At 36.9% G+C, this 22,953-nt stretch overlaps 1 protein-coding gene across 1 annotated transcript in view; it reads left to right on the top strand.

The window, feature by feature from the left end:
• Palmd (palmdelphin) overlaps positions 1 to 22,953 on the top strand; it is a 46,103-nt gene that overhangs the window by 7,583 nt on the left and 15,567 nt on the right. Inside the window, exons 2-3 of the mRNA XM_046462391.2 lie at positions 7,413 to 7,493; positions 13,253 to 13,377. Of these exons, the coding sequence (XP_046318347.1) occupies positions 7,413 to 7,493; positions 13,253 to 13,377 (206 nt within the window). The remainder of the gene's footprint in view (positions 1 to 7,412; positions 7,494 to 13,252; positions 13,378 to 22,953) is intronic.

Below are 22,953 nucleotides of genomic sequence, written 5' to 3' on the forward strand. Positions count from 1 at the left end.
ACTGTTAAAAGTTGGTGCTGAGAGTTGAACAGGACCCTTACCAGGACAGAGTCCCTTATTTTGGAAATTGTATTTCTGTTGATATATTTGGTAAGCAATAAGGTGCATAAAAATTATCACCGGTGAAGCTACAGAAAATTAGGCTTAACTCAAGTTCCACCACTGGGTCAACTGTATGACTTAAGAAAATTAAACACTCTAGTCCTCAGCTTCAGGGTCTCTGAAGTTAAGAATAAGAATCAATTAAGTTCAGCTGTCATATGCACAATGAATATACAAAAATCAATAGTTTTCTTAAAAGCAATAATCACTCAGAAATATAATGTGAAAATATCCCATTTTCAGTAGCTACAATTTTTTTAAATGTTAAAACTTAAAAATAATACTAGTAAGGAAATATGCCAGGTTTATTTGAAGATATTTTTTATACTTTTACATCTTCTGAAGATATTTATAATAAAACTTTGCTAAGCAGCATAATATATGTGACCAGAAAGGCAACTGTTCCTGGATAGGTAGTTTGAATTCAGAAAAGTTGTCATAGACTTCCAAATTTATTTTAAGTTTAAGGAAATTTTAATCAAAATTTCTAAAAAAGCATTCTTATTCACTTCTGGTTAAAGCCAAAATCCCTAAAAACAGGACAATTTGGCAAATGATATAAGAAATCAAAAAAACTTTTTTATACTTTGATGCAGAATTTCATTACAAGGAACTTATTCCAAAGACAAATAAAAGATGTACACAGACATGGACATCCTAAGATGTTCATAATAATTCTATCAAGGTGTGTAGTTTTCTTGGCTTATTTGGTTGGTTAGCTGGAATTTCTTTTGTTGTTGTTGTTTTAAATTTGGTGGAGAGTGAGGAGAGATAAGGAATTGATTGGATTTTCAGTTTGGTTTCTATTAGAATCAAATAAAATAAATCCAATGTTCATTTGGAAAAATAAATTATTATTGTTAATCAAGAGTTTCTTATAAGAACAATAAAAGAATACTTGCCCAACTCTATCTTCCTACAGGCCACTGGTATAAAAAAGCATTAAAAACACTCACCTTCAAATAAATATTCTTTTCTGCTCACATTTTCACAAATTTGTATGGCATAAAAACTTTTTCAAAAGCCATGCAGAACCAAGGCACACTGCTTTCCTGTGACCTAGATTTACCTCACTGATATTTAGGGACATTAAATAAATTGATACATTTATGCGTTTGAAGTGGTTCCTAAAACATTAAAAGCTCTCGATTAAGGCTGGGCACAATGGCACACACCTGCAATCCCAGTGGCTCAGAAGGCTGAAGCAGTAGCATCACAAGTTCAAGGCCAGCCTCAGAAACTTAGTGAGGCCCTAGGTAACTTAGTGAAATCCTGTCACAAAATAAAAAATAAAAAAGGGCTGGGGATGTGGCTCAGTGGTTAAGCACCACTGGGTTCAATCCCTGGTGCTAAAGAAGAAGTTCTCAATCAATATTAGCCATTATTACAAACATCAAAATCTTCATCATCTGCAGATCTTGAAATAATTAAGATTCAAGAACAAAATTTCAAGTCTTTGTTTTTCACTTTCTGTTTTTGTTTTGGTGGTGCTAAGGATTCAACCAAGGTTCTTAAGCATGGTAGGCAAGTACTTTACCACTTAACTACATCCCAGCCCTAAATCTTTGTTTTTAATAATCAAACCCTACCTCCTAGACATGCCTCTCTAAATACAACATTATAAATACAATTCATTCTATAACTTTGCCAGGGATTAACCCATAAATCCCACCAGTCTTTTGTAATTCATTTTTACCCTCTTCCAGAAATTGGGGCATTTGTCACTTTCAATCTTCTATCTTTTTGCTCTATCCAAGATTCCAAAGAAATTACACAACAATATTCTTCTGCCATGTCTATAAATTTTTCTTCTCCCTGGAACAAAGCTCATCGGAGACCGAAGAGCAGCTCTGTCTCAGAGAGTTTACTTCCTCTTGGGTGTTAATTTCCCTTTAAGTGTGTTGGTTCCATCCTTCCCAGGGTCAAAATTACTCTCCTTAATCAAAATTGTAGGAACAAAATAAAAGTGGAATTGTTCTATTTTGTTTCTGTTATTTTAGTATTGCATTGCACTATTCATCTCAGCAATAGTTTTACTGCTTTAAACATTCTGCTATAAGCATCTCTCTCTCACACACACACCACCACCCTCACCCCCCCTCACCCCCCCACCACCATGCTTTTGTGACATTAGTGCTTTTCATGTACCATCTTCTCTTCACTCTGGATATTTACTTTATTTACAGCATTAAGAATAGGTGCAACCCTCTTATCTTAAGTATTAGTTACATGAGTTCATTGAGAAGGTCCCAGTTAGATTTAAACTATGTGGCTTGGTTTTTTTAATGGTACCTTCCTTTTTTTTAATCTGAGTTTTTTTTTTTTTTTTTTTTTTGTACGAGGATTGAACCCAGGGCTGCTCAACCACTGAGCCACATCCCCAGGCCTTTTTTTACATTTTGTTTAGAGACACGGTCTCACTGAGTTGCTAAGTGCCCCGCTAAATTGCTGAGGCTGGCTTTGAACTCATGATCCTCCAGCCTCAACCTCCTGAGATTACAGCTTCAGCCTGTTGGGATTACAGTCATGTACCACTGTACCCAGCTCATTTTTAATTGTGTATCTGTGGTTTCATTTGTAAATGGCCCATGACTCATAATTTATCTTCCCTCTAGAAATATTTGTTTCTTCTTCAAGAATTTTTTAAAAGAATTTTGGCTGGTTGAATTCTTTCATGATTGCTCTAACTGGCTTTTAAAAAATTTTTTAATCCATCTAGGAAAACGTGCCTGTACCCCCTTTCTGGTTGGGTGATATCTAGTGTAACAGTAGCAGGCTTCTGTTTTTCTTTACTTTTTTCTAAATGCCCACAACCGGCTTTGCCTTTCCTTTGTGGAAACAGGAAAACCAAAAAGAGACCTGGGACTGGAAATTAAGGCTCTGCTACTAAACACCCTACTAAGCAAATCACTTCATCTCTCAGTGCCTTAAACTCTTAGGTGTAAAATGAAGTATGTGGACATGTGAAAACTGAAACTCTTGACAATTTGTAATACCAGAGCACCACGACTGTGTCTAAATCCTTGTGAGGAAAGCACGTGCCTTTCCATTGTTCATTTCAGTCTTGTGGCCTATTATAAATAATATCTGACCCTGAAATAAGCTTCCATGTGGGCCTCCTTCCTCCCTTACTCCTTAAACGTGACTGTGTCATAGGATATCTGACATTAGCCCCTCCTTTTCTTTTCATAAAAGTGTCTCTTATCATGGTCTCATCTATTCCTTTCAACACCTACCCCCCTTTAGCTCTAGCTCTGACTCTTCATCTCTCTCCATCCAACATCTCCATCCAACCAGAAAGCTCCACCATTTTGTCCCAGAGACACCTCAAACTTATTTTGGATCCATCATCATACATCCTCAACTGGTTCCTGCTCCTCTCAAATTCCTATATCTATCAAGAGATTCTGTCTTCCTGTCAGTTACATCAACATGGAAGCCCTGTGTTCCCTTTGGACTTTCCCTCTCGCTTATCCACATGTCCTCAGTGGCCAAGTCCTGACAATTTTAATGCCTTGCACTCTTGGACATTCATGTCCTCTGCATCTTCTTTCCAAGTACTCATGAATTCTGCTTTGTCAAGTAGTCTAACTGATCACCCCTTCAGGTTCTCACTCTTTAATACCTACTAGGCAGTGAGGCTGTATTTCACATCTTAAAACATGGTGATAAGCCTATTATTCTTTTATCCCTGAAAATGGCTCATTGCTCCTCCCTATCTAATACATAAATAAGTTCCAAACCCCTGTCATGCTATTCAGTACTCTCTATTAAGAATCTATCCCCATCCTGTTATTCTTAGTTATTTCCTGCTATTCCCTGTATGGCAATTTAGATTCCAGACTTGCTGTTCCAAATAGTATCCCAATGTTCTAGTTCCAGGCCCTTGACCTGAATGCCCTTTCTCCCCACTCCCAGCCTTAGCAACTACCCAGGATGCCCACTCATATGCCATTCCAAAGCTTCTCCTAACCACATCAGCTGGAAGCAACTTCTCCCTGTCTCCTCTCAACCCTCATAGCACCTTTCTTGTACCTTAACAATGAATGACAGCTATCACTATATTTCTCTGACCACAGTCAATTGCACAAGTAATTTTCTTTCTTCTTGAGACCAGATCTCTTTGAGGGAAGCTTCTCTTTCTGAATAATTTTTAAACACTGTAGAAGTCTTTTTTTTTTTTTTTGTACCAAGATTGAACTCTGGGGCACTCGATCCCTGAGCCACATCCCCAGCCCTATGTTATATTTTATTTAAAACCAGGGTCTCACTGAGTTGTTTAGTACCTTGCTTTTGCTGAGGTTGGCTTTGAACTCGTGATCCTCCTGCCTCGACCTCCTGAACTGCTGGGATTACAGGCATGTGCCATCTCACTGGGCTAATCACTGTAAAACTCTTAATGTTGCCATAAATACAGAGTTGTACCTAATTATTGGATAAATTAACAAAAAAGTAACACGGAATAAATCCTGCCCTCTTGACTGAATCAGGCATGTTCAATACTAATTGTTAATCAATAATACTTCCTAAGTTATTAATAATTTCTAAGTATTGTGATCAAGGTAATATCTTTGGATTCTAGATGATGGCAATAACTTTATAGTTGTACAAGATGCATAAATTAATTTTCCAAATAAGAGGAAGCTTTTCACAGAATTGGAATTTGTGGTTATCAACTGCTAAAATAGAGTGACAGACAAGTAAATGTTTAAGTAATTGATTGTTTTATGGTAATTGATCACTGAAGAAGTAAACAACAATATAAATTATTCAAAATTGTTACATTAATAAATATCTGATGTGCTAGGTCACAACAGCTATCTACAGAGGTGCTCTACATTCTGGGGAAATTTGGGGAAGCAGATGGCATTTCACCTGTGTTTCATGATCATTTGAGAAGGAATTAGCTGATTTTGATAACTTCTGGTATGCTGGCAATAGAGCTAGATATAAAACTTAGTTTGTACTGCCGTATTGAAACTAAATTATTGTGATAATATTTTTCAATAATGCTTATAGATTCCTATCAAATTTGGCAAAGGATAATAACTTATTGCTGATGGATATCTTATGAGGGAAAAGTATTCCTATCTTAAAATAGGATTATGTCTATAACATTATGAAATTATCTTCCCACTTACCTAGACCAATAGAAAAGAGGCATCATGTTACCTCTAAGTGACAAAACACTGGTATTCCTTAGCAACCCTTGCATAAGCCTTGTGTTGCCAAAACAACCCGAAGGCTCTGCTTTTAACCACAGCTTTCATTACCTGATTACTAGCCCTAGGATGAAACCAGCCCAAACAGGCAACCAACAGGGTAGGAAAGTATTGCTGAGTTTCATAGTCACTCTCCCCAACCATACTGTACTCTTTTTTCTGGGCTATTTGTGAAGCCAGATAGATACAGCATCATGTGTAGAGAGCTGAAAATGCTCTCCCTTCTAATAAGAGGTCCCACTGTTGCTCCCTGTCCTGAAGCTGCCTTCAGGCCTCGGGGCTTGGTAATGCAGATGACGATAAAGGAGGTTGTGACTAGCTTAACTAACTTCCTGCTTGAGGAAGTGGTGCAGGGACTTGGCTAAATTGCCTGGGATTGGAACATGGCTCTGCCATGTCTTATTTATGCAAACTTAGATGAGTTAGTGTGCCCTAAACTTCCATTTCCCATCATATAAAATGAAAATCATTACATTATCTCTTTGTTATTATAAGAATTAAATAAAATAGCACCTGTGAAACACTTACCAAAATGCTACTAATATTTGCTCAATAAATCTCTTATGGAGAATTGGCTCACAGAGGTTTTCAAGAGTCTTTGTGACAAATGACTAAATTTCATCCAAAAGACAGCAGCAATTCTAAAGGTCCATGTTTTTTGCCTAATTTTTCCCAAAAGAACTGCTTCTAAAATTTAAGAAGTAGTGCTGATGAAATCAGATGTCTCTCCTATACTCAAAGAGAAACAGGACGTAAAGTTGGAGAACAATGTGTTGTTTTTCTTCAACAAATGTACCTGCACTTACACATCAAAAAGGAGTTTTAATCTTCAAAGGAATCACATCAGGAAGCCATGCACTTATTTCAATAATGCTGCCAAATATTTTTGGAACTCTTCCTTCTAAATTACCTTCTGAATCTGCTTCAAATTCTTTTAGATGTCTTCATTGGCAACAAAATTTTATCCTTTGGGAATTTTCCATCTTGAAAGCAAATTTAAAACCAACTCTTATGAACAAAATGGAGGACAATGTCACCTCTAATCAAAAGCGAGGAAATAAGGACTTCTTTACATGGCTATTCAGGTGCCTTTATTTCAGATATGGACTCTTTAAAATATTTCAGGCCAGTAGAGGCATGGTCATAATTAATGTGTTGTTTTGTGAGTGAATAACAGGTTACGTTACAGGAACCTTCACATATATTTGCTCATTTAGTGTTCATATCATCTGAGGTCTGTACTCATTTTCCCCATTTCATAGGTGAGGTAATTGAAATGCAGAGAAGTTAAGGATTTTGTCTAAAGACAGACCCTTAAGTCGAGGAGCCAGATATCAAACCCAGACTCTCCACTTGGTATATATGCTATATTTTCTAGAAAGTACAACCTGTGCGTGTTAATGATTTTGCTTTCTGTTGGGTTTTGTTGTTGATTCTTTCAAGATACTATCATTTAAACTTGGTGAATGATAGTGTGTCTCTCCATGTTTTTGTTTGTCTGCTTGTTTACCTCAGCTACTGTTATGGAGCGGTATCTGAACTCTGTCTCTCTGTTATCTCTTTCCAAGGAGGAAGCAGTCCCACCTTCTGGCTGCCTGGCTTTCTAACTACCCAGAGGCAATCCTGGGCTAGAACAGGTGCTGGCCTTTCACCCAGCAGCCTCTTTACCCTTGAGCCAGAAGCCTCCCTTCTATAGTGCCTCCTCAGGCCTGTTTCAAAACTCCCTCTAAAAACTGGATTCTTCCATTGTATCATTCAGCAGGTCAGTCTCACTGGATTGAAGGAAAGGAAAGAAGAGAAAAGCAGAAAGGAAAGGCATTGGGATTTTTTTAAGTTCTCTTGCTAAAACACCTTTACATATAATTTTCCATAAACAGAATGCTCTGCTTCCTCCAACCCCTGCCCTTTCTCTCTTTCCCTTTTCTCTCCTTGGCTCCTTTGCTTTGAACTATAGGTTTCGAAAGCAGCTTCAGACCAATGCCAAGGCCATGTGGCTGACCAGTCATTCATTATTCAAATAATGACAAGCCCAAGAAAATATGTGTAAGCAATTTTTTTTTAATTATGCTGGAACTTTTTAAATTTCAGGATAAGAGAAAAATACAGGAAGAAATCTCTCAGAAGCGTCTGAAAATAGAGGAAGAAAAACTAAAACACCAGCATTTGAAGGTAACATATGACTTTAATTGTATTTCAATGATTTTGTATTCAAATAACCTAATGGCATTCAAATTTCAATAGAAATGATGCTTTCAGAGACAGAAAATTCCCAGCATAGCTCTCAACATTCTAATAGCCCTAGAAGAAGCCAACAAGCTACAATATTTGCATATGAGATGAATACCTTCTGTCAAACTCATGGGAAGCTGAAAACATGGTTTGATTACTTCTGTCCTTTAGCACTGAATTTCCTAATTTTCCTCAGTAGCCTTGAGAATTCAGCCTTGAGAATTTGGCCCTGATACAGTCTTTTTTAACATCCCTGGGGAGGGGATCCAGCTAGGAAGTTCCCTTTGAAATCAGTGAAAGGCCAGCCATTTCCCAGGGGATGCAGAACAGACAGTGTCCAGCCTGGTCAAGGATGCTTATGTTTAAAAGCTCAATGTGATGAATCCAATGTTGTTTGAGAATGGCTCGGGTTGGGTTTCTGTTTTATTTTGTTTTGATAGAACATGAGATCATAACCATAAATAAGTCTCCATTTTTAAAAATCAGACTTTACATCTTTCAAAAATCAGACTTTACATCTTTCACTGGGTGAGGTCATTTTGTAATTAAAGCACATTGAGTTTCAATATTTTATTACGTAGCTTAGTCACAGGATGTAAGCAAATGACAAACAGGAGCTCCTTGTGAACAGGCCCAAGCAGGAAACTACTTATCTGGCAGGGCTGCTACCAACAAATTTAATGAATCCCCTCAATGAAACAATGCTACATGCTCATGGGGTTCTCAAAAATGAAGTTAAAATTGCCAAATTCAGCTAAGTCCTATATTTTTTTTTTTTGGTACTGGGGATTGACCCAAGGAACTTTACCACTGAGCTACATGACCCCATCCTTTTAATTTTTTATTTTGAGACAGGGTCTCATTGTTGCTGAGGCTGGTCCTCAAACTTACCATCCTCCTGCCTCAGCCTCTAGAGGTGCTGAAAATACAGGCATGTTCCACCAAGTCTGGCCTAAATCCATTTTTTTCCAATGGAATAAGTAACCACCTCTGAAAAGAAACTAAAACTCTGATTAACCTCAGTTCTTCAGATTCAGTTGGCTTTTTTTGCTCCTATACCAGCTGACATTGCTATTGTTTGATGGATAATTGCAAATCATAGTTAACCTACTGCTGTCCTTTCAATATGTCACAAAGAATATACATGAGCCAGGTGTGGTGGCACACACCTGTAATCCCTGCAGCTCAGGAGGCTGAGGCAGGAGGATCATGAGTTCAAAGCCAGCCTCAGCAACTGCAACATGCTAAGCAACTCAGTGAGACCCTGTCTCTAAATAAAATACAAAATAGGGCTGGGGATGTGACTCACTGTTCGAGTGCCCCTGAGTTCAATCCATGGTAACACACACACACACACACACACACACTATATATATATATATTATATATATATATATATATATATATATAAAAGCAGAAAGTATATATATATACACACACACGCATATATATATATATATACACATAGATATACATGAGTAGTAAACACAAAAGAAATGTAATGTATATTCCTAGAAAATTGATAAAATGAAAACAGATTATACCAAGTTATCTTAATGTAATTCAAATGAAATATGTCAAATCTAGAACAATATTTGAAATAGATCATTTCTAAACCCAAACAACAATTTGAGAATTTGTGTGCGCTCGTTCTCTCTCTCTCTCTCTCTCTCTCTCTCTCTCTCTCTCTCTCACACACACACACACACGCACACACACACATTTTTATACAATTTGGTTCTGGCAGAGAACAGCTTCCTGTGTCTGAGTAAACTGATAGCTCTCCAGCATATGGCAATTTCGATTCTTGCAGAATGGGTAGCAAATAAAAGCAGAGCTCACAGTAAAATAAAGGTTTAAATATGGCCTCAGTTCATTTTGGAAGTAAGTTTCACATAGGAAAAGCCTGACTTACTGATAGGTCCATTTTTGAGGTGGCACTTCATTTTAGTACTTGTCAAAAACAGACCAGAAAGTAATATATGATCTTCCTTATCGGTTTCCTTCTGGAACCAGAAGACCTCTCCTAACCTAATCCAATCAAAACATTTATCATGCTTTGGACAGCCAAACACAGTTGTGCAGATTGTGTACTGCAAAAGTACAAATGGAGGTGCTGAAATCCTGCCCACACTTCCTTGCCAACTGTTTACTCTGGCCCATGTCTGCTTGTGCCAAGAGCAAGAGGTTTCCATTTTTTTCACACAAAGTTGATATCCAACTTCCAAAGCTGTGCTTGACCCAAAGGAATGGAGGTGAGGGGGAGGAGGAAATGATATATTTTCCTAATTTGGAAAATTCAAGATTAAATAAGCAAAGTAAGTTAAATGATGATGCTTAATTTAAATTGAAGTATAAAAATAAATTTCTTAATCTGAGGTGGTCAAAGTTTTGTGAAAGATGTGAAATTTTGGGCTGGGGTTGTGGCTCAGTGGCAGAGCACTTGTCTTGCATGTGTGAGACACTGGGTTCAATCCTCAGTACCACATCAAAAAATAAAAAAAACAAAATAAAGATATTAAGTCCATGTATAACTAAAAAAAAAAAAAAACTTTTTTAAAATGATGTGAAATTTAAGTTGGGTCTTAACCAGTAAGTAGAATATATATGGTTGTAGAGAGGGCCTTGAAGTACATGAACATTTATTAAACACTCATTATGTGCAAGGTACTAAATTGGACACTAAGAATTTAAAATAAATAAAATTTGACCTGTGCCCTAAAAATGATAACTGACACAGAAACTCATATGACATCCTATGATGAGCACACTGTAGAAGTCATAAAAACACAGAGGATAGAGTGGCTATTTGAATAGAGGATATTTTTCCAAGTTTGCAGAAATAGTTTGCTATGCCAAACAGCAACCAGGCATAAATCCAAGTCAGCATTCAAAAATGTGCAAAAGTATTTTAAAAATTAATTCTACAATATGTTCACCAAGTCGAGAAAGTTCTAGTGGCCTCTATAGTTAACACCAGTTTCTGGTTTTCTTCTCTATCCATTTGTTCTCATTGCTGTGACTGTCCTTACTACTTCCTGATGCAAACTTTTTATTACACTTTAGTGGCACAGTTAACAACATAAGCATAAGCACTTACAAAGTGTTCCTCCTGCATCAGCATACAAACATTTCAAAATAGTTGCAGTAACTCACTATGATCTTGCTTCTGATCCTGATGATCATACCCAGGACCACTACACAGGGAACTTCCAGGGACGTTCTCATTCCAATATTCAAACAACTCTGGGATTTGCACACTAGGGATCTTTTTGCCTAGTAATAGCATCACAATCTCACACCACCAAGAAACACAAAATATACTGTCCAGAGAATTGTCCTTTCCTGTAAATCCATTCATTCACAGTATGAAAAAATCAATTTATCCCAAAAACTTACTGAAATTGCTGGATAGAATTGCTTCAGGAAAACCTTTTCCTTAAAAACTTCCAAAGATTTTTCTATCACCTGCAGGTAACTTATACTTTCATTCAGTTCATACGGTTTTTAATTCTCCGTTTTATTATAGTGAAATAGATTTTCTTATATTCATTAGCTTCACATACAAAGATTAAAGTCTAAACTATGGCATAAAAGTAAAATAACTGTTTTGTGCACTCCAATATGTGATTTACCAGATCATTTTGAGTGCACATTCAAATTGTATATTTGATATTTAAATTAAAGCAGGGATAAATGACAGTTTGTGAAGTATAGACAAAGTTTTGTAAATCTTCGATTAAAATTATTCTTGTTCTTAACCAGACTAAGAATCAAGAATGTAGCCCAAAGTTCAGCTAATCATGTTACTAGTTCATTCACCTCTGTCTGCAATTCAACATCATAAACCGTGCCATCCTAGTGCTTGTTATAGATCTAAGCATGCAACTGACTGAACTATCCTCATGGATAGTTCTTAAGCCCTGTAACTTACTTTGATAGGCATTATCTGTCTTCTTTACTATACATTAGCTATCTTCAAATGCCATCAACAAAAATAAGTTAAAATCAAAATGAATTCTTAAAATCCTGATATATTTAGATTTTCTTGACATCTTTAACCTCAGGAGCCAAATCTTGACCTCTATTAGTAACATTTACTAGGTCTATGAGAAACATTTTTGCAAACAACTAACCAGCTATAATAAGAGGTCAAGTTAACACTGGGGGAAAGAATCTTCCTGTGGCAGAATGCAGTAACATTGCTCTTCTGGAGTGTGTGGTCCACATGCAATTGCTGCAAACTCTGACAAGGTCAACACAAATGTGATGATCTGGGCTGAGGTTCTTTGTCACTTGGGTCCTGTGGCTTTCAAGTAGTGTCCTGTGTACCTGTAAACTTCCATGTACCTCACTGCTTTAACTAAAGCCATCTGAATTTTATTCGTTATTCAAACTACCATTCCATATGATGTTTATTTGCAATTAGTGTACTGTTGGATTTTAAATAATCGTTTGAAAAACATTGTCTTTCTTAAGATAACCTTTGTAATTATCAAGCATAACCAAGGCTAATTAACTTTTTTCAACTCAAATATATTTCTATTTCAGTGGTATTAATTCTATCATCCTTTAGAAAGAGAAAAAAATATTTTTCTTACTTGCTCTCATTTTAATTGTAATATAAGAGAAAGAAGTCCCAGAAAATAAAGTTCCTACAATCTCCTCATCATTATAGGCATAGTGATTCCCCAAAGAATAATTGAATAACTGAGCAAACAATGTAGAAAGGTAGATTAGATACATATGAATACACGTGAAGCCCTTTTTTAATCAGGAAGAAGGGAAGAAGCTCCAACTCTTTGATAATAATAGAATTATATATCATACAGTTTCCACTTGAGACATGGGCTGGATGCTAGCTAAAGCCCCTCCAAAGTTTCTAGATCTCTTTCATTATTTTAAGTTTTCTTAGGCTCATCAGTTTGATTCTTTCAAGTAAATTCAAAAGATTTTTTTACATATGATGAAACATATCTTTTTTGTGTTGTTAAAGTTGACAAAAAAAAATCAACTTATCAATGTTTAGGTATAGCCATGAATTTTGTGCATCATATTATGGGAACAGGTAGGAAGCTGGATTTAAGAATGTCTAGAACCAGGGAGATTCCCAGAAGAGAGAAGGAGTGCTGAGTGTTGTTGCTATTGTATCTTAAACTAATTTTACCTTGTTCTGCAGCCCAAGATACAATAGCAGCCTTCTGTTTTGCCCACCATTTCAATTAGTCCCAGAAAAGGTTATTATGTGAGGTCATGGTGTGAACATCAAAATGACTTCATGGAATTTTGAACTTTGTTAAGAACACAAGACATACAGCCATCAACCAAAGAAATAACAGTAAAGACATCACATTGTGAGGTCTCTACAGGACTGTGATAAACATACAGCACAGCATGATTCTAGAGGGTGAGGATGGGGCTGCCAGGGAGGGAGGGGGCTGGGGTCTTCATGAGCTGAAGGAGTCTGACACTAAGCCTCGAAAGGTAAATAGGATTTAGATACAGAAAACATGGCTTTGGAAGGGGATCAAGAAGGTTATGAAAAGGGAAATGACAGATTTTTTTTCGGGCAAGGCAATGGGAGAAAATAATTCTTCTTTAACATGTCCACTATTGAAATTCATAAGATTTGAAAGAAGAGATTTTTATTTAAGTTATTGACTAATATGAGAACATGTGTGTGTGTTTCCTGACACCAGAAAAAGGCCTTGAGGGAGAAATGGCTTCTCGATGGAATCACCAGTGGGAAAGAACAGGAAGAGATGAAGAAGCAAAATCAGCAAGACCAGTACCAGATCCAGGTTCTAGAACAAAGTATCCTCAGGTAGGACCTCATTGAGATACCCCACGATTGCCTTCTCCTTTGTCTTTGTATCATGTGTTTGTGTAGCAAGCTATTCTCAGTTTAAGGGGCAGAATCACACCTTCCATTTTTATTTCCAAAAATGACTAGGGAAACACACCAGCAGGCAGAAATAGAAATGTTACTTTAAATGTCTCCTGAATATCTCAACACTATTTTTGGTGAGTTACCCATGCCTCTCTGAGTCTATGTCCTGTAATTACCTATCTTCAGGGTTGTTGAGCAGATTCTAAAATATTTATGCATCTACTTGGCATATGGCAGATGCATCAAAAACTGTGCTTCTTCCCAGGGCCAGCCCCCACTCTCACCTGAAAACAAGTGACAGGTCTACTGGTGTGTTTGCATTGTCTCTCCATCAGACCTCTCCCCCACCAACCCCACTCTATTTTGGAAGAGAAGATATCAGATACAGGGGCCCTTTTCTACTTCTGTGACCATGTGGCCACAGGTGTTCATCTCATTTCTCCATTTCCTTTCCTTCCCATCACGCACAGTCAGCAACTCCTGGTGGAACAAGTACAGTCATCAGATTACCATACCTTAAAAAGAGATAATGGGCTTGAAAAAAAAAAACAAAAAACAGAAAGCTCAAATATATAAGGTGAGATTACTAGTACTATCCCACGCCCCCCCCCACACACAAAAAGATAGCATGAAGAATCAGATATTGGAAAGGCAAAAGTCATTTTCCAAAATGGACAACATGGGGAAAAAAACCTTCCTTTATAAAAAAATATTTCCATCTTATTAGCTTAATTACCCGTTTGTGTTTTTAATAGCTAAAATCATTGCTTATCCCTATTTAGCTGTTTTTCTGAAATTCACAATTCTTAAGAAGTTATATAATTTAAACATCTATTTTTATAAACCCCTCAGTTATTTGCTCAAAAACGTGGAGTGCTTCCAAACAGTAGACAATAAATGCTTTAAAAATAAATAAATAAATAAATCAGCCCTACAGTTTGGAAAACTCCATTCTCTTAGCAAGAGCTTCTTACCAAGTCTGGCTTCAGCTGATGATCACTTCCCTTCTTCCTCAGCATGGAATCCTTATCTCCCAAGGAGTCCAGAGTTAATCCCTGTAAGCCCTTCCCGCTGCACAGACACCTCCTTGCTTTCCCTCACAGCTTCTTTTCAGTCTTCCCACCTACTGAACACCTACAACTTTCTCTGTACCTGATGATAATTGAAGTGGCTACATATGCTCAAGCTCCATGAACGGGTTTGGGCAGCATTCTGAGTAATCCCAAGTACTTACTAAGACTCTTCTGATTGCTTTTGGACCTTGCCTGAATGCTCTCAGAAGCACATAAGCTTCTACCAGTACTGACAGAGGCCTGTCTAGTGACAGCTCCTGTCTGACCAAAACTAGAAGAGGATAAGGAGGAGAGGTATTTAAATGATGTATATTATGCTCCCAGCACTTTACATATATTATCCCATTTAATCTTCATAACCCTGTGAGGTAGGTATGAACTTCATTTTTTTTTTTTGAGTTGTACAGATTTTTTATTGTTTTATACCAAAACAAATGTACTGCAAATTACCAAGGGTTGAACTTCATTTCTTGAAGAAAGATTAAGGAAGTCACACAACTAGAAAGAGGCAGATCAGAACTATTTCATCTGACTACCCTACACTGCCTATCAAACAACATCACACAGCAACCTCTGTGAACACAAAAAGTGTTACCTCTTATGATAAGTCTTGGAAGCATGATCTGTCCCTTTATTCTCCTTTCTCCAAAACCTCTTATCACATTGGGGGATCTTCTTCCATGTCCCTCTACTCTCTTAAAGTACCAAATAACTACCTGTTATTTGGTACAATTTCTGGCATCTCAATACAACTTCATTTTAGGTCTTCAGGATGCTATTAACACATCACCAGTCCTAAATAAACACCAAATTATTTTAGTCCACCAATATGAATAATAACAATAATGGTTCATTCTGAAGGGCTTTGTACAGTTTACAAAACACATGCATTTACATTGTCACTAAATACTCATGGCAATTCTAAAACAAATAAATAAAAATTTAAAAGCATCAATACCTTCATTTGATAGGTGAGAAAATAGACTTAGAGAAGGTAAAGACTGAATTAAGACCACAGGGTCAGTTATGAGTAGCCTTTAGTCTAATGCAAGGGAAGGTCACTGCTCCTCAGCTAGAAAATGAAGTGAGAGATGTAGATGTAAATGTTCAGGAAATAGTAAGACACCTGATCATGGACAAGTGTTATCACTTATAATCAGCAAACTGCTTTGGTTAAGGAACAGTCCGAAAGAAATGTATTTGCAAAGAATTAGTAAAGAATTTGCATTCCTTGTGGTTCACAGAGGCATGTTTATCTGGTGAAAAATGTGGAAGGAACAGAATGTTCCAAAGCAACATAGGAAGACAAGAAATATGTGTGCCTTGTCTACATTAAGCAGCCTCCACAACTGCCCCTCATTATAGAAATCACACTGCCTGAGCAGCTTTACCTGATAATTGAACATTTTTGTCTCTGATATTTCTAAAGCTACGAAATAATCAGGTGCATTTTTTTTTTAAATTCAATCTTTGCCTAAACAACTACTCACAGTGCCTAAGAAGCTTTTATTACCAACTAAACCAGAGCAATTTCCTGCTAGTTCTGAATAGCAATCAAGCCACCTGATGAAGTTGAACTAAGCAGAACTGTCTCATTGCCTAAGCATGGAAAGTAACCCAAACCCTGCATGTGATTTACCCTTTCACTTAGGTGCCTACTCAGGGGTGAATTTGGCCTTTCTGCTATTGGCCTTTCTACCTAGCTCCTCAGCTAGAGAATAAGAGTTGAATCAAAACAGAAACACTGTAATCACCTTGGATTTTGCACATGAAGTTTTCATTCCTTCTTTGTCCATACTTATGTGTCATGGGCTGAAAGAGCACAGCCTTTGGCATTCAAATCTCTGTTTTGCTAACCATAATACGAAAGCTTGGCCTTGTTCTTTCACCTTGGCGAGCCTCAGTTTCCTTCCCTGTAATAGTGAGTCAAATGTAGCCAGCTCACAGAAGCACTGTGCATAAAGCAATGCCACCCTGCCTATTACATGGTAGGTGTTAAAAAATATCCCATGCTCTTCCTTATTAAAAATAAAAATAATTAAAATTAGAATATTACTCAGAACTTTATTTAGATGTTTCTTATTTATCAGCCAAGATCTTTCTCTTGAATGCAAAGAATATTTTTCTTTGTAAAAACTGAGAATACCACCTAACTAGAATTCTTTCCAATAGGAAATAATTGATGAATTCTTCTTTATGGCTCAAAATCTAAAATGCTAATAGGGCTTAATTTTTATAGAACATTTGCTGTGGACCAAGCATTACTCATACTTATTATTTCGTTGAATTCTCACAATCACTCTTTAAGGTAAGTAACATTTAACATGAGGAAAATTTATAGAGTCCAACTGACTCTGTTACATAGTTAAAAAGTTAAGAGCCACAATTTCAATCCTAGTTACAATTCCTAATTGAGAAGTAAAACAGTGCCTTAGATCCAGCAGAAAATTTTTACAAAATTTAAATTCTACCAGGTATGATAGTGCCTGACTTTAATCCCAGGATCTTGGGGGCTGAGTCAGGAGGATCCCAAATTCAAGGTCAACCTGTCAACTTACTGAGACACTGTCTCAAAATAAAATAGAAAGGGCTGGAGATACATCTCAGTGGTAAAGCACTCCTGAGTTCAATTCCCAGTACCACATACACACAAAAAGCTAAATCCTGTACAATCCATTTTTATAGCATTTTTTATTTCCAGGCCATGATATGATTTCACACTTAAATGCATCACCTCATAAAGACATTCACCTAAATATTTAACATGTGAAAAACACACAACAGATTCCCTGACTCACACATAACCTTTAATTCAAGCACATCTTCTTATACATCCTCTAATCTTCTCTTCTGAAGAGCAGAAACATTTCACAAAATAAGTGGATTTCCACTGTTTTTCTCTTTGGGTCACATTCTAAGCCATGGAACAATACTGTTGAGTATTTTGCCTTATGCCTTGACAAATATCTTAGGAGGCAATGTTCCCAGAAGAAATCTGTATGGAACATATCATTCTGAATCACTTTTCTTAAATAGATTTCAGTTTGCCTCCCAAATGAGCCCTGTTCTTCCTGGGACCACTAAACCATGTACTTTCTGATGGCAGGCACAGGTGCACCAACTTCTCCCTCCAAACATCCATGTGGACAAATCCTGTACTGACTCTCCATTGCTGACCTCTGTCCAACACCCCACACCCAGAATGATACCCCAGGCATCCCCAAGAAGTCACCAAAGGAACCTTGTGTTCACATGCTGGGTTCTTCTCTCCAGCTGCCCTGCAACTCTCATGACCTACCTCCCTCTGCCAAACTGCATCAAGCTCCCCTCCAGACATTTTCTACTTCTTGAACTGTGTCCAGAGACCTTTGACTTTAATTGAAGCACACAGAGTGCCTGACAGAAATGTCATAAGCATAAAATGTAAAAGGTTAACTCTCAAGGAGAATGATGCAATTACACTGCATTCCCTTTAAGCAGGATAAGCTACTTATGATTAAATGTTCTCCAGTAAGGTTATTTTTTTTTATATTCCAAAATACCCTTCTGACCTTCTGCCTTCTTTTAATAAACTTTTATTTGTCCCCAAATAGTTAGAAACTGGTTTCTACATGTAGTATGAAAGGGCAAAGTTTGCATGTGAAGCTTTGGATTTCTAAGTGACTGTGTGTCATGAGAAAAACTGAGCTGTCAGGGCAGCTGGAGCCACATCCCACATAACAAGGAAAATTCCTCCACAAATGGAGATGGAATACAAGAAAAAGAATTTTGCTCAGCATCATCTAAAGCAATAATCAGTTAACTCAAAAGACTCCATTTCAAAAGGGAATTCAAAATATCGATGTAGAAATAGGTCAGATGTTTTTGTTACTGGTAATGTCTATCAAAGTTTAGTTCATTATGATCCCTATGCAAGTTTAATCCATACCAAATGATTTAACTACCTATGCAGGCCAAGTGCATCTTAATGGAACTAATGTCTCATCAAACACAAGTGGGAGGTCTGCATGAATAATACCACATTCTAGGTGTTTCTGCCTCCCCACTCCAACCCAGCTAACCATATCTAATACTATATAGCAGGAAGATAGACAGGCTGATTGCTCTCCATGACAACATGAAAGAGAAGAGAAAGGTGAAAAAGGAGAAGGGAAAAAAAATCCACCATTTGTTTCTTATTAAATTTGCTGTTGCCTAGAAACACTTAAGAAATTATTCTGAGGTAATTATATGAGTCAAAATCATTTCAAGCATGTTTTTCACTCTCCATATTTGACTAATTGGTTTACCAGATTTGTGATAGTTCATCTGTTGTTGTTTTTAATTTCCCAGCTAGTCTGGTTATTTTTAATACAGGAGTTTCATTTTGATTTTAACAAAAGAAGCTAAGTAAACCAAACTTCCAGCAAAAATAAAGGAAGGCATCTACTCACTCCACCCCACTAAAACATACATGCACACACACAGAAGCCCCTAGTACAAAGCCTAGCCCATGGCTGGAATACCTGTGAATACATAGCTTGATACATGAATGAATGAGAAAATTGAGAATGAATGGATGGGCGACAGATGAACTTAAAAATAATATCTCTTTAAGAGGACCAGGAAAAAGCCTAAACAATGACTCAAACTCTAATAAACAAAAAGAAAGCCCTGAATATCTTTAAAAAAGTAAAGAATAATCTAGTGTACACAAGGCCCTGGGTTCAATTCCCAGCACCCCCCCTCACCCCGAAGAAGAAGAAGAAGAAGCAACATCCAACTCTGTTTGTGTCAAGGGCAAAGCTATGTATAGTGGTGCCCTGGGGCTGGAGGCAACTGTTGATGGCATGTTTTAACATTCCATCATGACTTTGTTCACTTTCTCTCCTCTTCAAATACCCTTTTATGTTCTATCCCCACCTCCTAGCATGCTCTCTTGTTCATACCTAAGGATCCCATCTGTATGTTAGTAGAAGTACTTGCCTTGCATACTCAAGGCCCTGGATTCAATCTCTAGCACCAAATAATAATAATAATAATAATAATAATAATAATAATAATAATAATAATAATAATAAAAGGAGCCAGAATAAACACAGAACCACCTTCTTGGTGGGCTGAAAAGTAGATTAGAATAACCTCTGAGGGCCCTTCCTGCACCCCACTTCAATTCAGTAGCAGCTACCCTTCATGGAGCTTATCTTAGGGTATTAACATTATTCTAATAATGACAATTTGCTATTGGAAGTTTAGTTAGACTAATTTTATGAAGATGCTAAAGCATATAAAGCTAAAAATCCAGTAATAGCCATACCATGAGTCACATGTAGTTCTTTCTGACTCCAAATTCTTCCCCTCATCCCTCCTATAATTGGTTAAATTCATTATTGCAAACCTGCCATATGTAAGTCTTCTGATCTTCTAGAGGCAATTCCAGAATCGCAAGCTCTTCAAAGCAAATTTACAATTGTGTTTATCTCTTTTCAGATCCTTTAACTTTCCAAAGTGCTTTTACATTTATTTTTCTCATTCAAAATGATACTCAGTGCTCTAAAACACAAATTTAAGACCATTAGCTGAGATGTCATAGATCTCTGGCCATGTGGACATGAGTAAAGAAAGAACAAAGGCACAGCTGAGCAATCCAGAAAGTGGGGGCTGAATTATTTGCAGTAATCCATCCTCCAAGTTTTGGTAACAGAATAAAAAATGTTCAAAACCAAACATTGCATCAGAGAGAATCTGTGCTGCCATAGGGCCTAGGTTTCTCCATTCCCCAGAAGTCCCTGTGACTAACTCCACCAGCTCAGAAAACATCTACACCCACATGTTCAATGCATTCTTTGTCTGCAATAAGGCAAATGTCATTAAGTGCATTTAGACCACCCAAAGTTAACTGGTCATTGTTGGTTGTTCTGTTATATTAGGATTGGAATTTATATTTGTCAGTCTTCAAATAACAAAATTCTGTTCTTGGTTTCAAATATGAACAATTAACACTAAGAAGCAAAGCAAAAATGAAGTGAATGGAACATAGGAAATATAGTGACGGCTCTATGATTAGAGATAAATGTTAAGGGTTACAAGGCTCAAAGCCAGTGATTATTTATGAATAGAGGAAGTCAGTGGCTGTCTACATCACTGAATATGTTTTTCCACTCATTATATGGTTACAAATGGTTTATTCACTAGAAATATTTTTGTTCACAAATTTTTCAAATAACAAAAAATGCCTACCAGAATCATGCGTGAGCACATGAGTGAACTTCCCATGTTCTGGCTACAACAGTACTTAAAAGTCATTTGAGAAACTGATGACAACTGACTAGAGGTGAAATTGAATTATTATTACAATTATTTGGCTCTTATTAAATGTTTGACATGTACTACACAATTCTCTGCGTGCCCTAATTAAAAACCGCACATACTCAGCTTCTGTTCTGCCAGAGCATTTGAGAAGCTCAAAACTAACAAAATCCCGATGCCACACCAACATTCAAAGAATGTGTTTATTGACATTCATTTGAATATTACATTTGTGCCAGGCACAATGATGCACACCTGTAATTCCAGTGACTCCAGAGACTGAGGTAGGAGGAATTCAAGTTCAAGGCCAGCCTAGGCAACTTAGTGAGACCATGTCTCAAAATAAAAAATAAAAAGAGATGGGGATAAAGAGCAGTGAAAGGGTGTCCCCAGGTTCAGTCTCTACTGTCTCCCCCCCCACACACACACACACACAACACACACACACACACACACAAACACACACACTATATTTACAACTTTCATATTATAGTGGCTTATTCACATTTGGTTTCCTATGGGAGGTGCTGCGATTGAACCCAGGGTCTTGCACATGCTATGGAAGTGCTCTACCACTGAGCTACATCACCAGACCTCTCTCAAAATTTTATTTTGAGGCAAGATCTTGCTAACTGCCCAGGTTGGCCTTGAACTTGTGATCTTCCTGCCTCGCCTCCTGAATAGTTGGGATTGTTTCATATTTTCTATGGAAAATGAAACTATTCATTTACAAAATATTATTCTGATTGAGAGGGTTAGTTTTTCTAAGTCATTTTTTTCTAATGTAATCACCATACACAGCAGTTTCAAAGCATGATAGTATTATCTGCCCATCAGAAAATTATTAATATTTACAGATATATAAATATAAGATTCACCCATGCACTAGCAGTTCACATGTAATTACAAATTATTCGACTTTCTAAGAATCTGCTGCTTCCAATCATCAGAACAAACACACTTATTTCAGTGCCCCTGTTGTGTTGGCTCTCTGCTTCTACTTATCTTAAAGCTGCGGCGTCATATTGGCTGTCCTGTTCTTAAAGGCTCAGGATTAGAGGCAACAGATCTGGCTCACAGCAAACTGTGCTTGCTGTCTGCCAAATGCCCTTTAATTCTCTGGCATGCTTGTCCTTAGCATGTGACTGTTTACTCTGGTAGGTTAGATCTTCCTAATTATACACATGCCCTTTGACAATGGCTGATTCCCAGGCAGCTCTTGTTCTTTCTACATGTCTGTGCATAGAAATGTTCTTCATCTTTTTTGACATGCTTTTATTTCAGTTAAGTGAAGAAAATGTCTGACATGCAATCGGCTCTTAATAAAGTTTCACTAAATGTTCAACAAAATTTACCAGACCCCAAAGTGTTAAAATAAAATTTTAAAATTCTACCTTCTATGAGATTACATACCCTCATTTTTATTGAGAAAGTATGGTTTGGCACTACAGTACCTTTAAACTCTGACCCATTAGTAATAACTTATCTGCCTGTTACATATGACTACTATAGTATACTCAAAATTACCTGACTAAAGTTATCAACCATGTGTTCCCAATAATATCCATTGGGTTTCCAAAAACATTCAGTTAGATGAACTATTATTTAGCAAAAAAATAAATAGACCTTTCTTTTTTCATTGCAAATTTTAGCTATTGAAATTAGTTATCTGTTAAAAATTTTAAAAAATGTTAAAAGTGCCCAAAATATTACCTATCATTATAAACTGTATTAGATTTTACCTGTCATGTAGAATCATAAATTCTTGGAACTCCTAAGAGCAAAGGTGGATTCATTGTTCTGTTTTCACTAGTTAATGATCAGAAATGAAAGATACAAGTAATTCTGAAAATTAACGAAAAACCTCATAAAATCTGTCAAACTATGCTTCATCCCACATAAAGTTATGCAATCGTTTATATACTGGTTTTGTTGGCTTAAAAGATTGATTAAGAGCAGCAGTTTAAATAGGATGGGCTCATTTCTCTCACACACATAAAAATCCTAACTGGTAAACACTGAAGTGGAAGACAGCAACAATGTTATAAGGATTGTAGAAAGATCCTTTCCCTTCCTGTCCTGCTGCTTTGCTACTCTCTAAGGGATGCTCTTGGCAGTGTAGCCAAAGCCAGTTTATCACCACATCTAT

Source organism: Marmota monax, unplaced genomic scaffold (assembly GCF_021218885.2).
Source record: "Marmota monax isolate L192 unplaced genomic scaffold, Marmota_monax_Labrador192_F-V1.1 WCK01_AAM20220418_F8-fsc00070, whole genome shotgun sequence".
Classification (NCBI taxonomy): Eukaryota; Metazoa; Chordata; class Mammalia; order Rodentia; family Sciuridae; genus Marmota; species Marmota monax.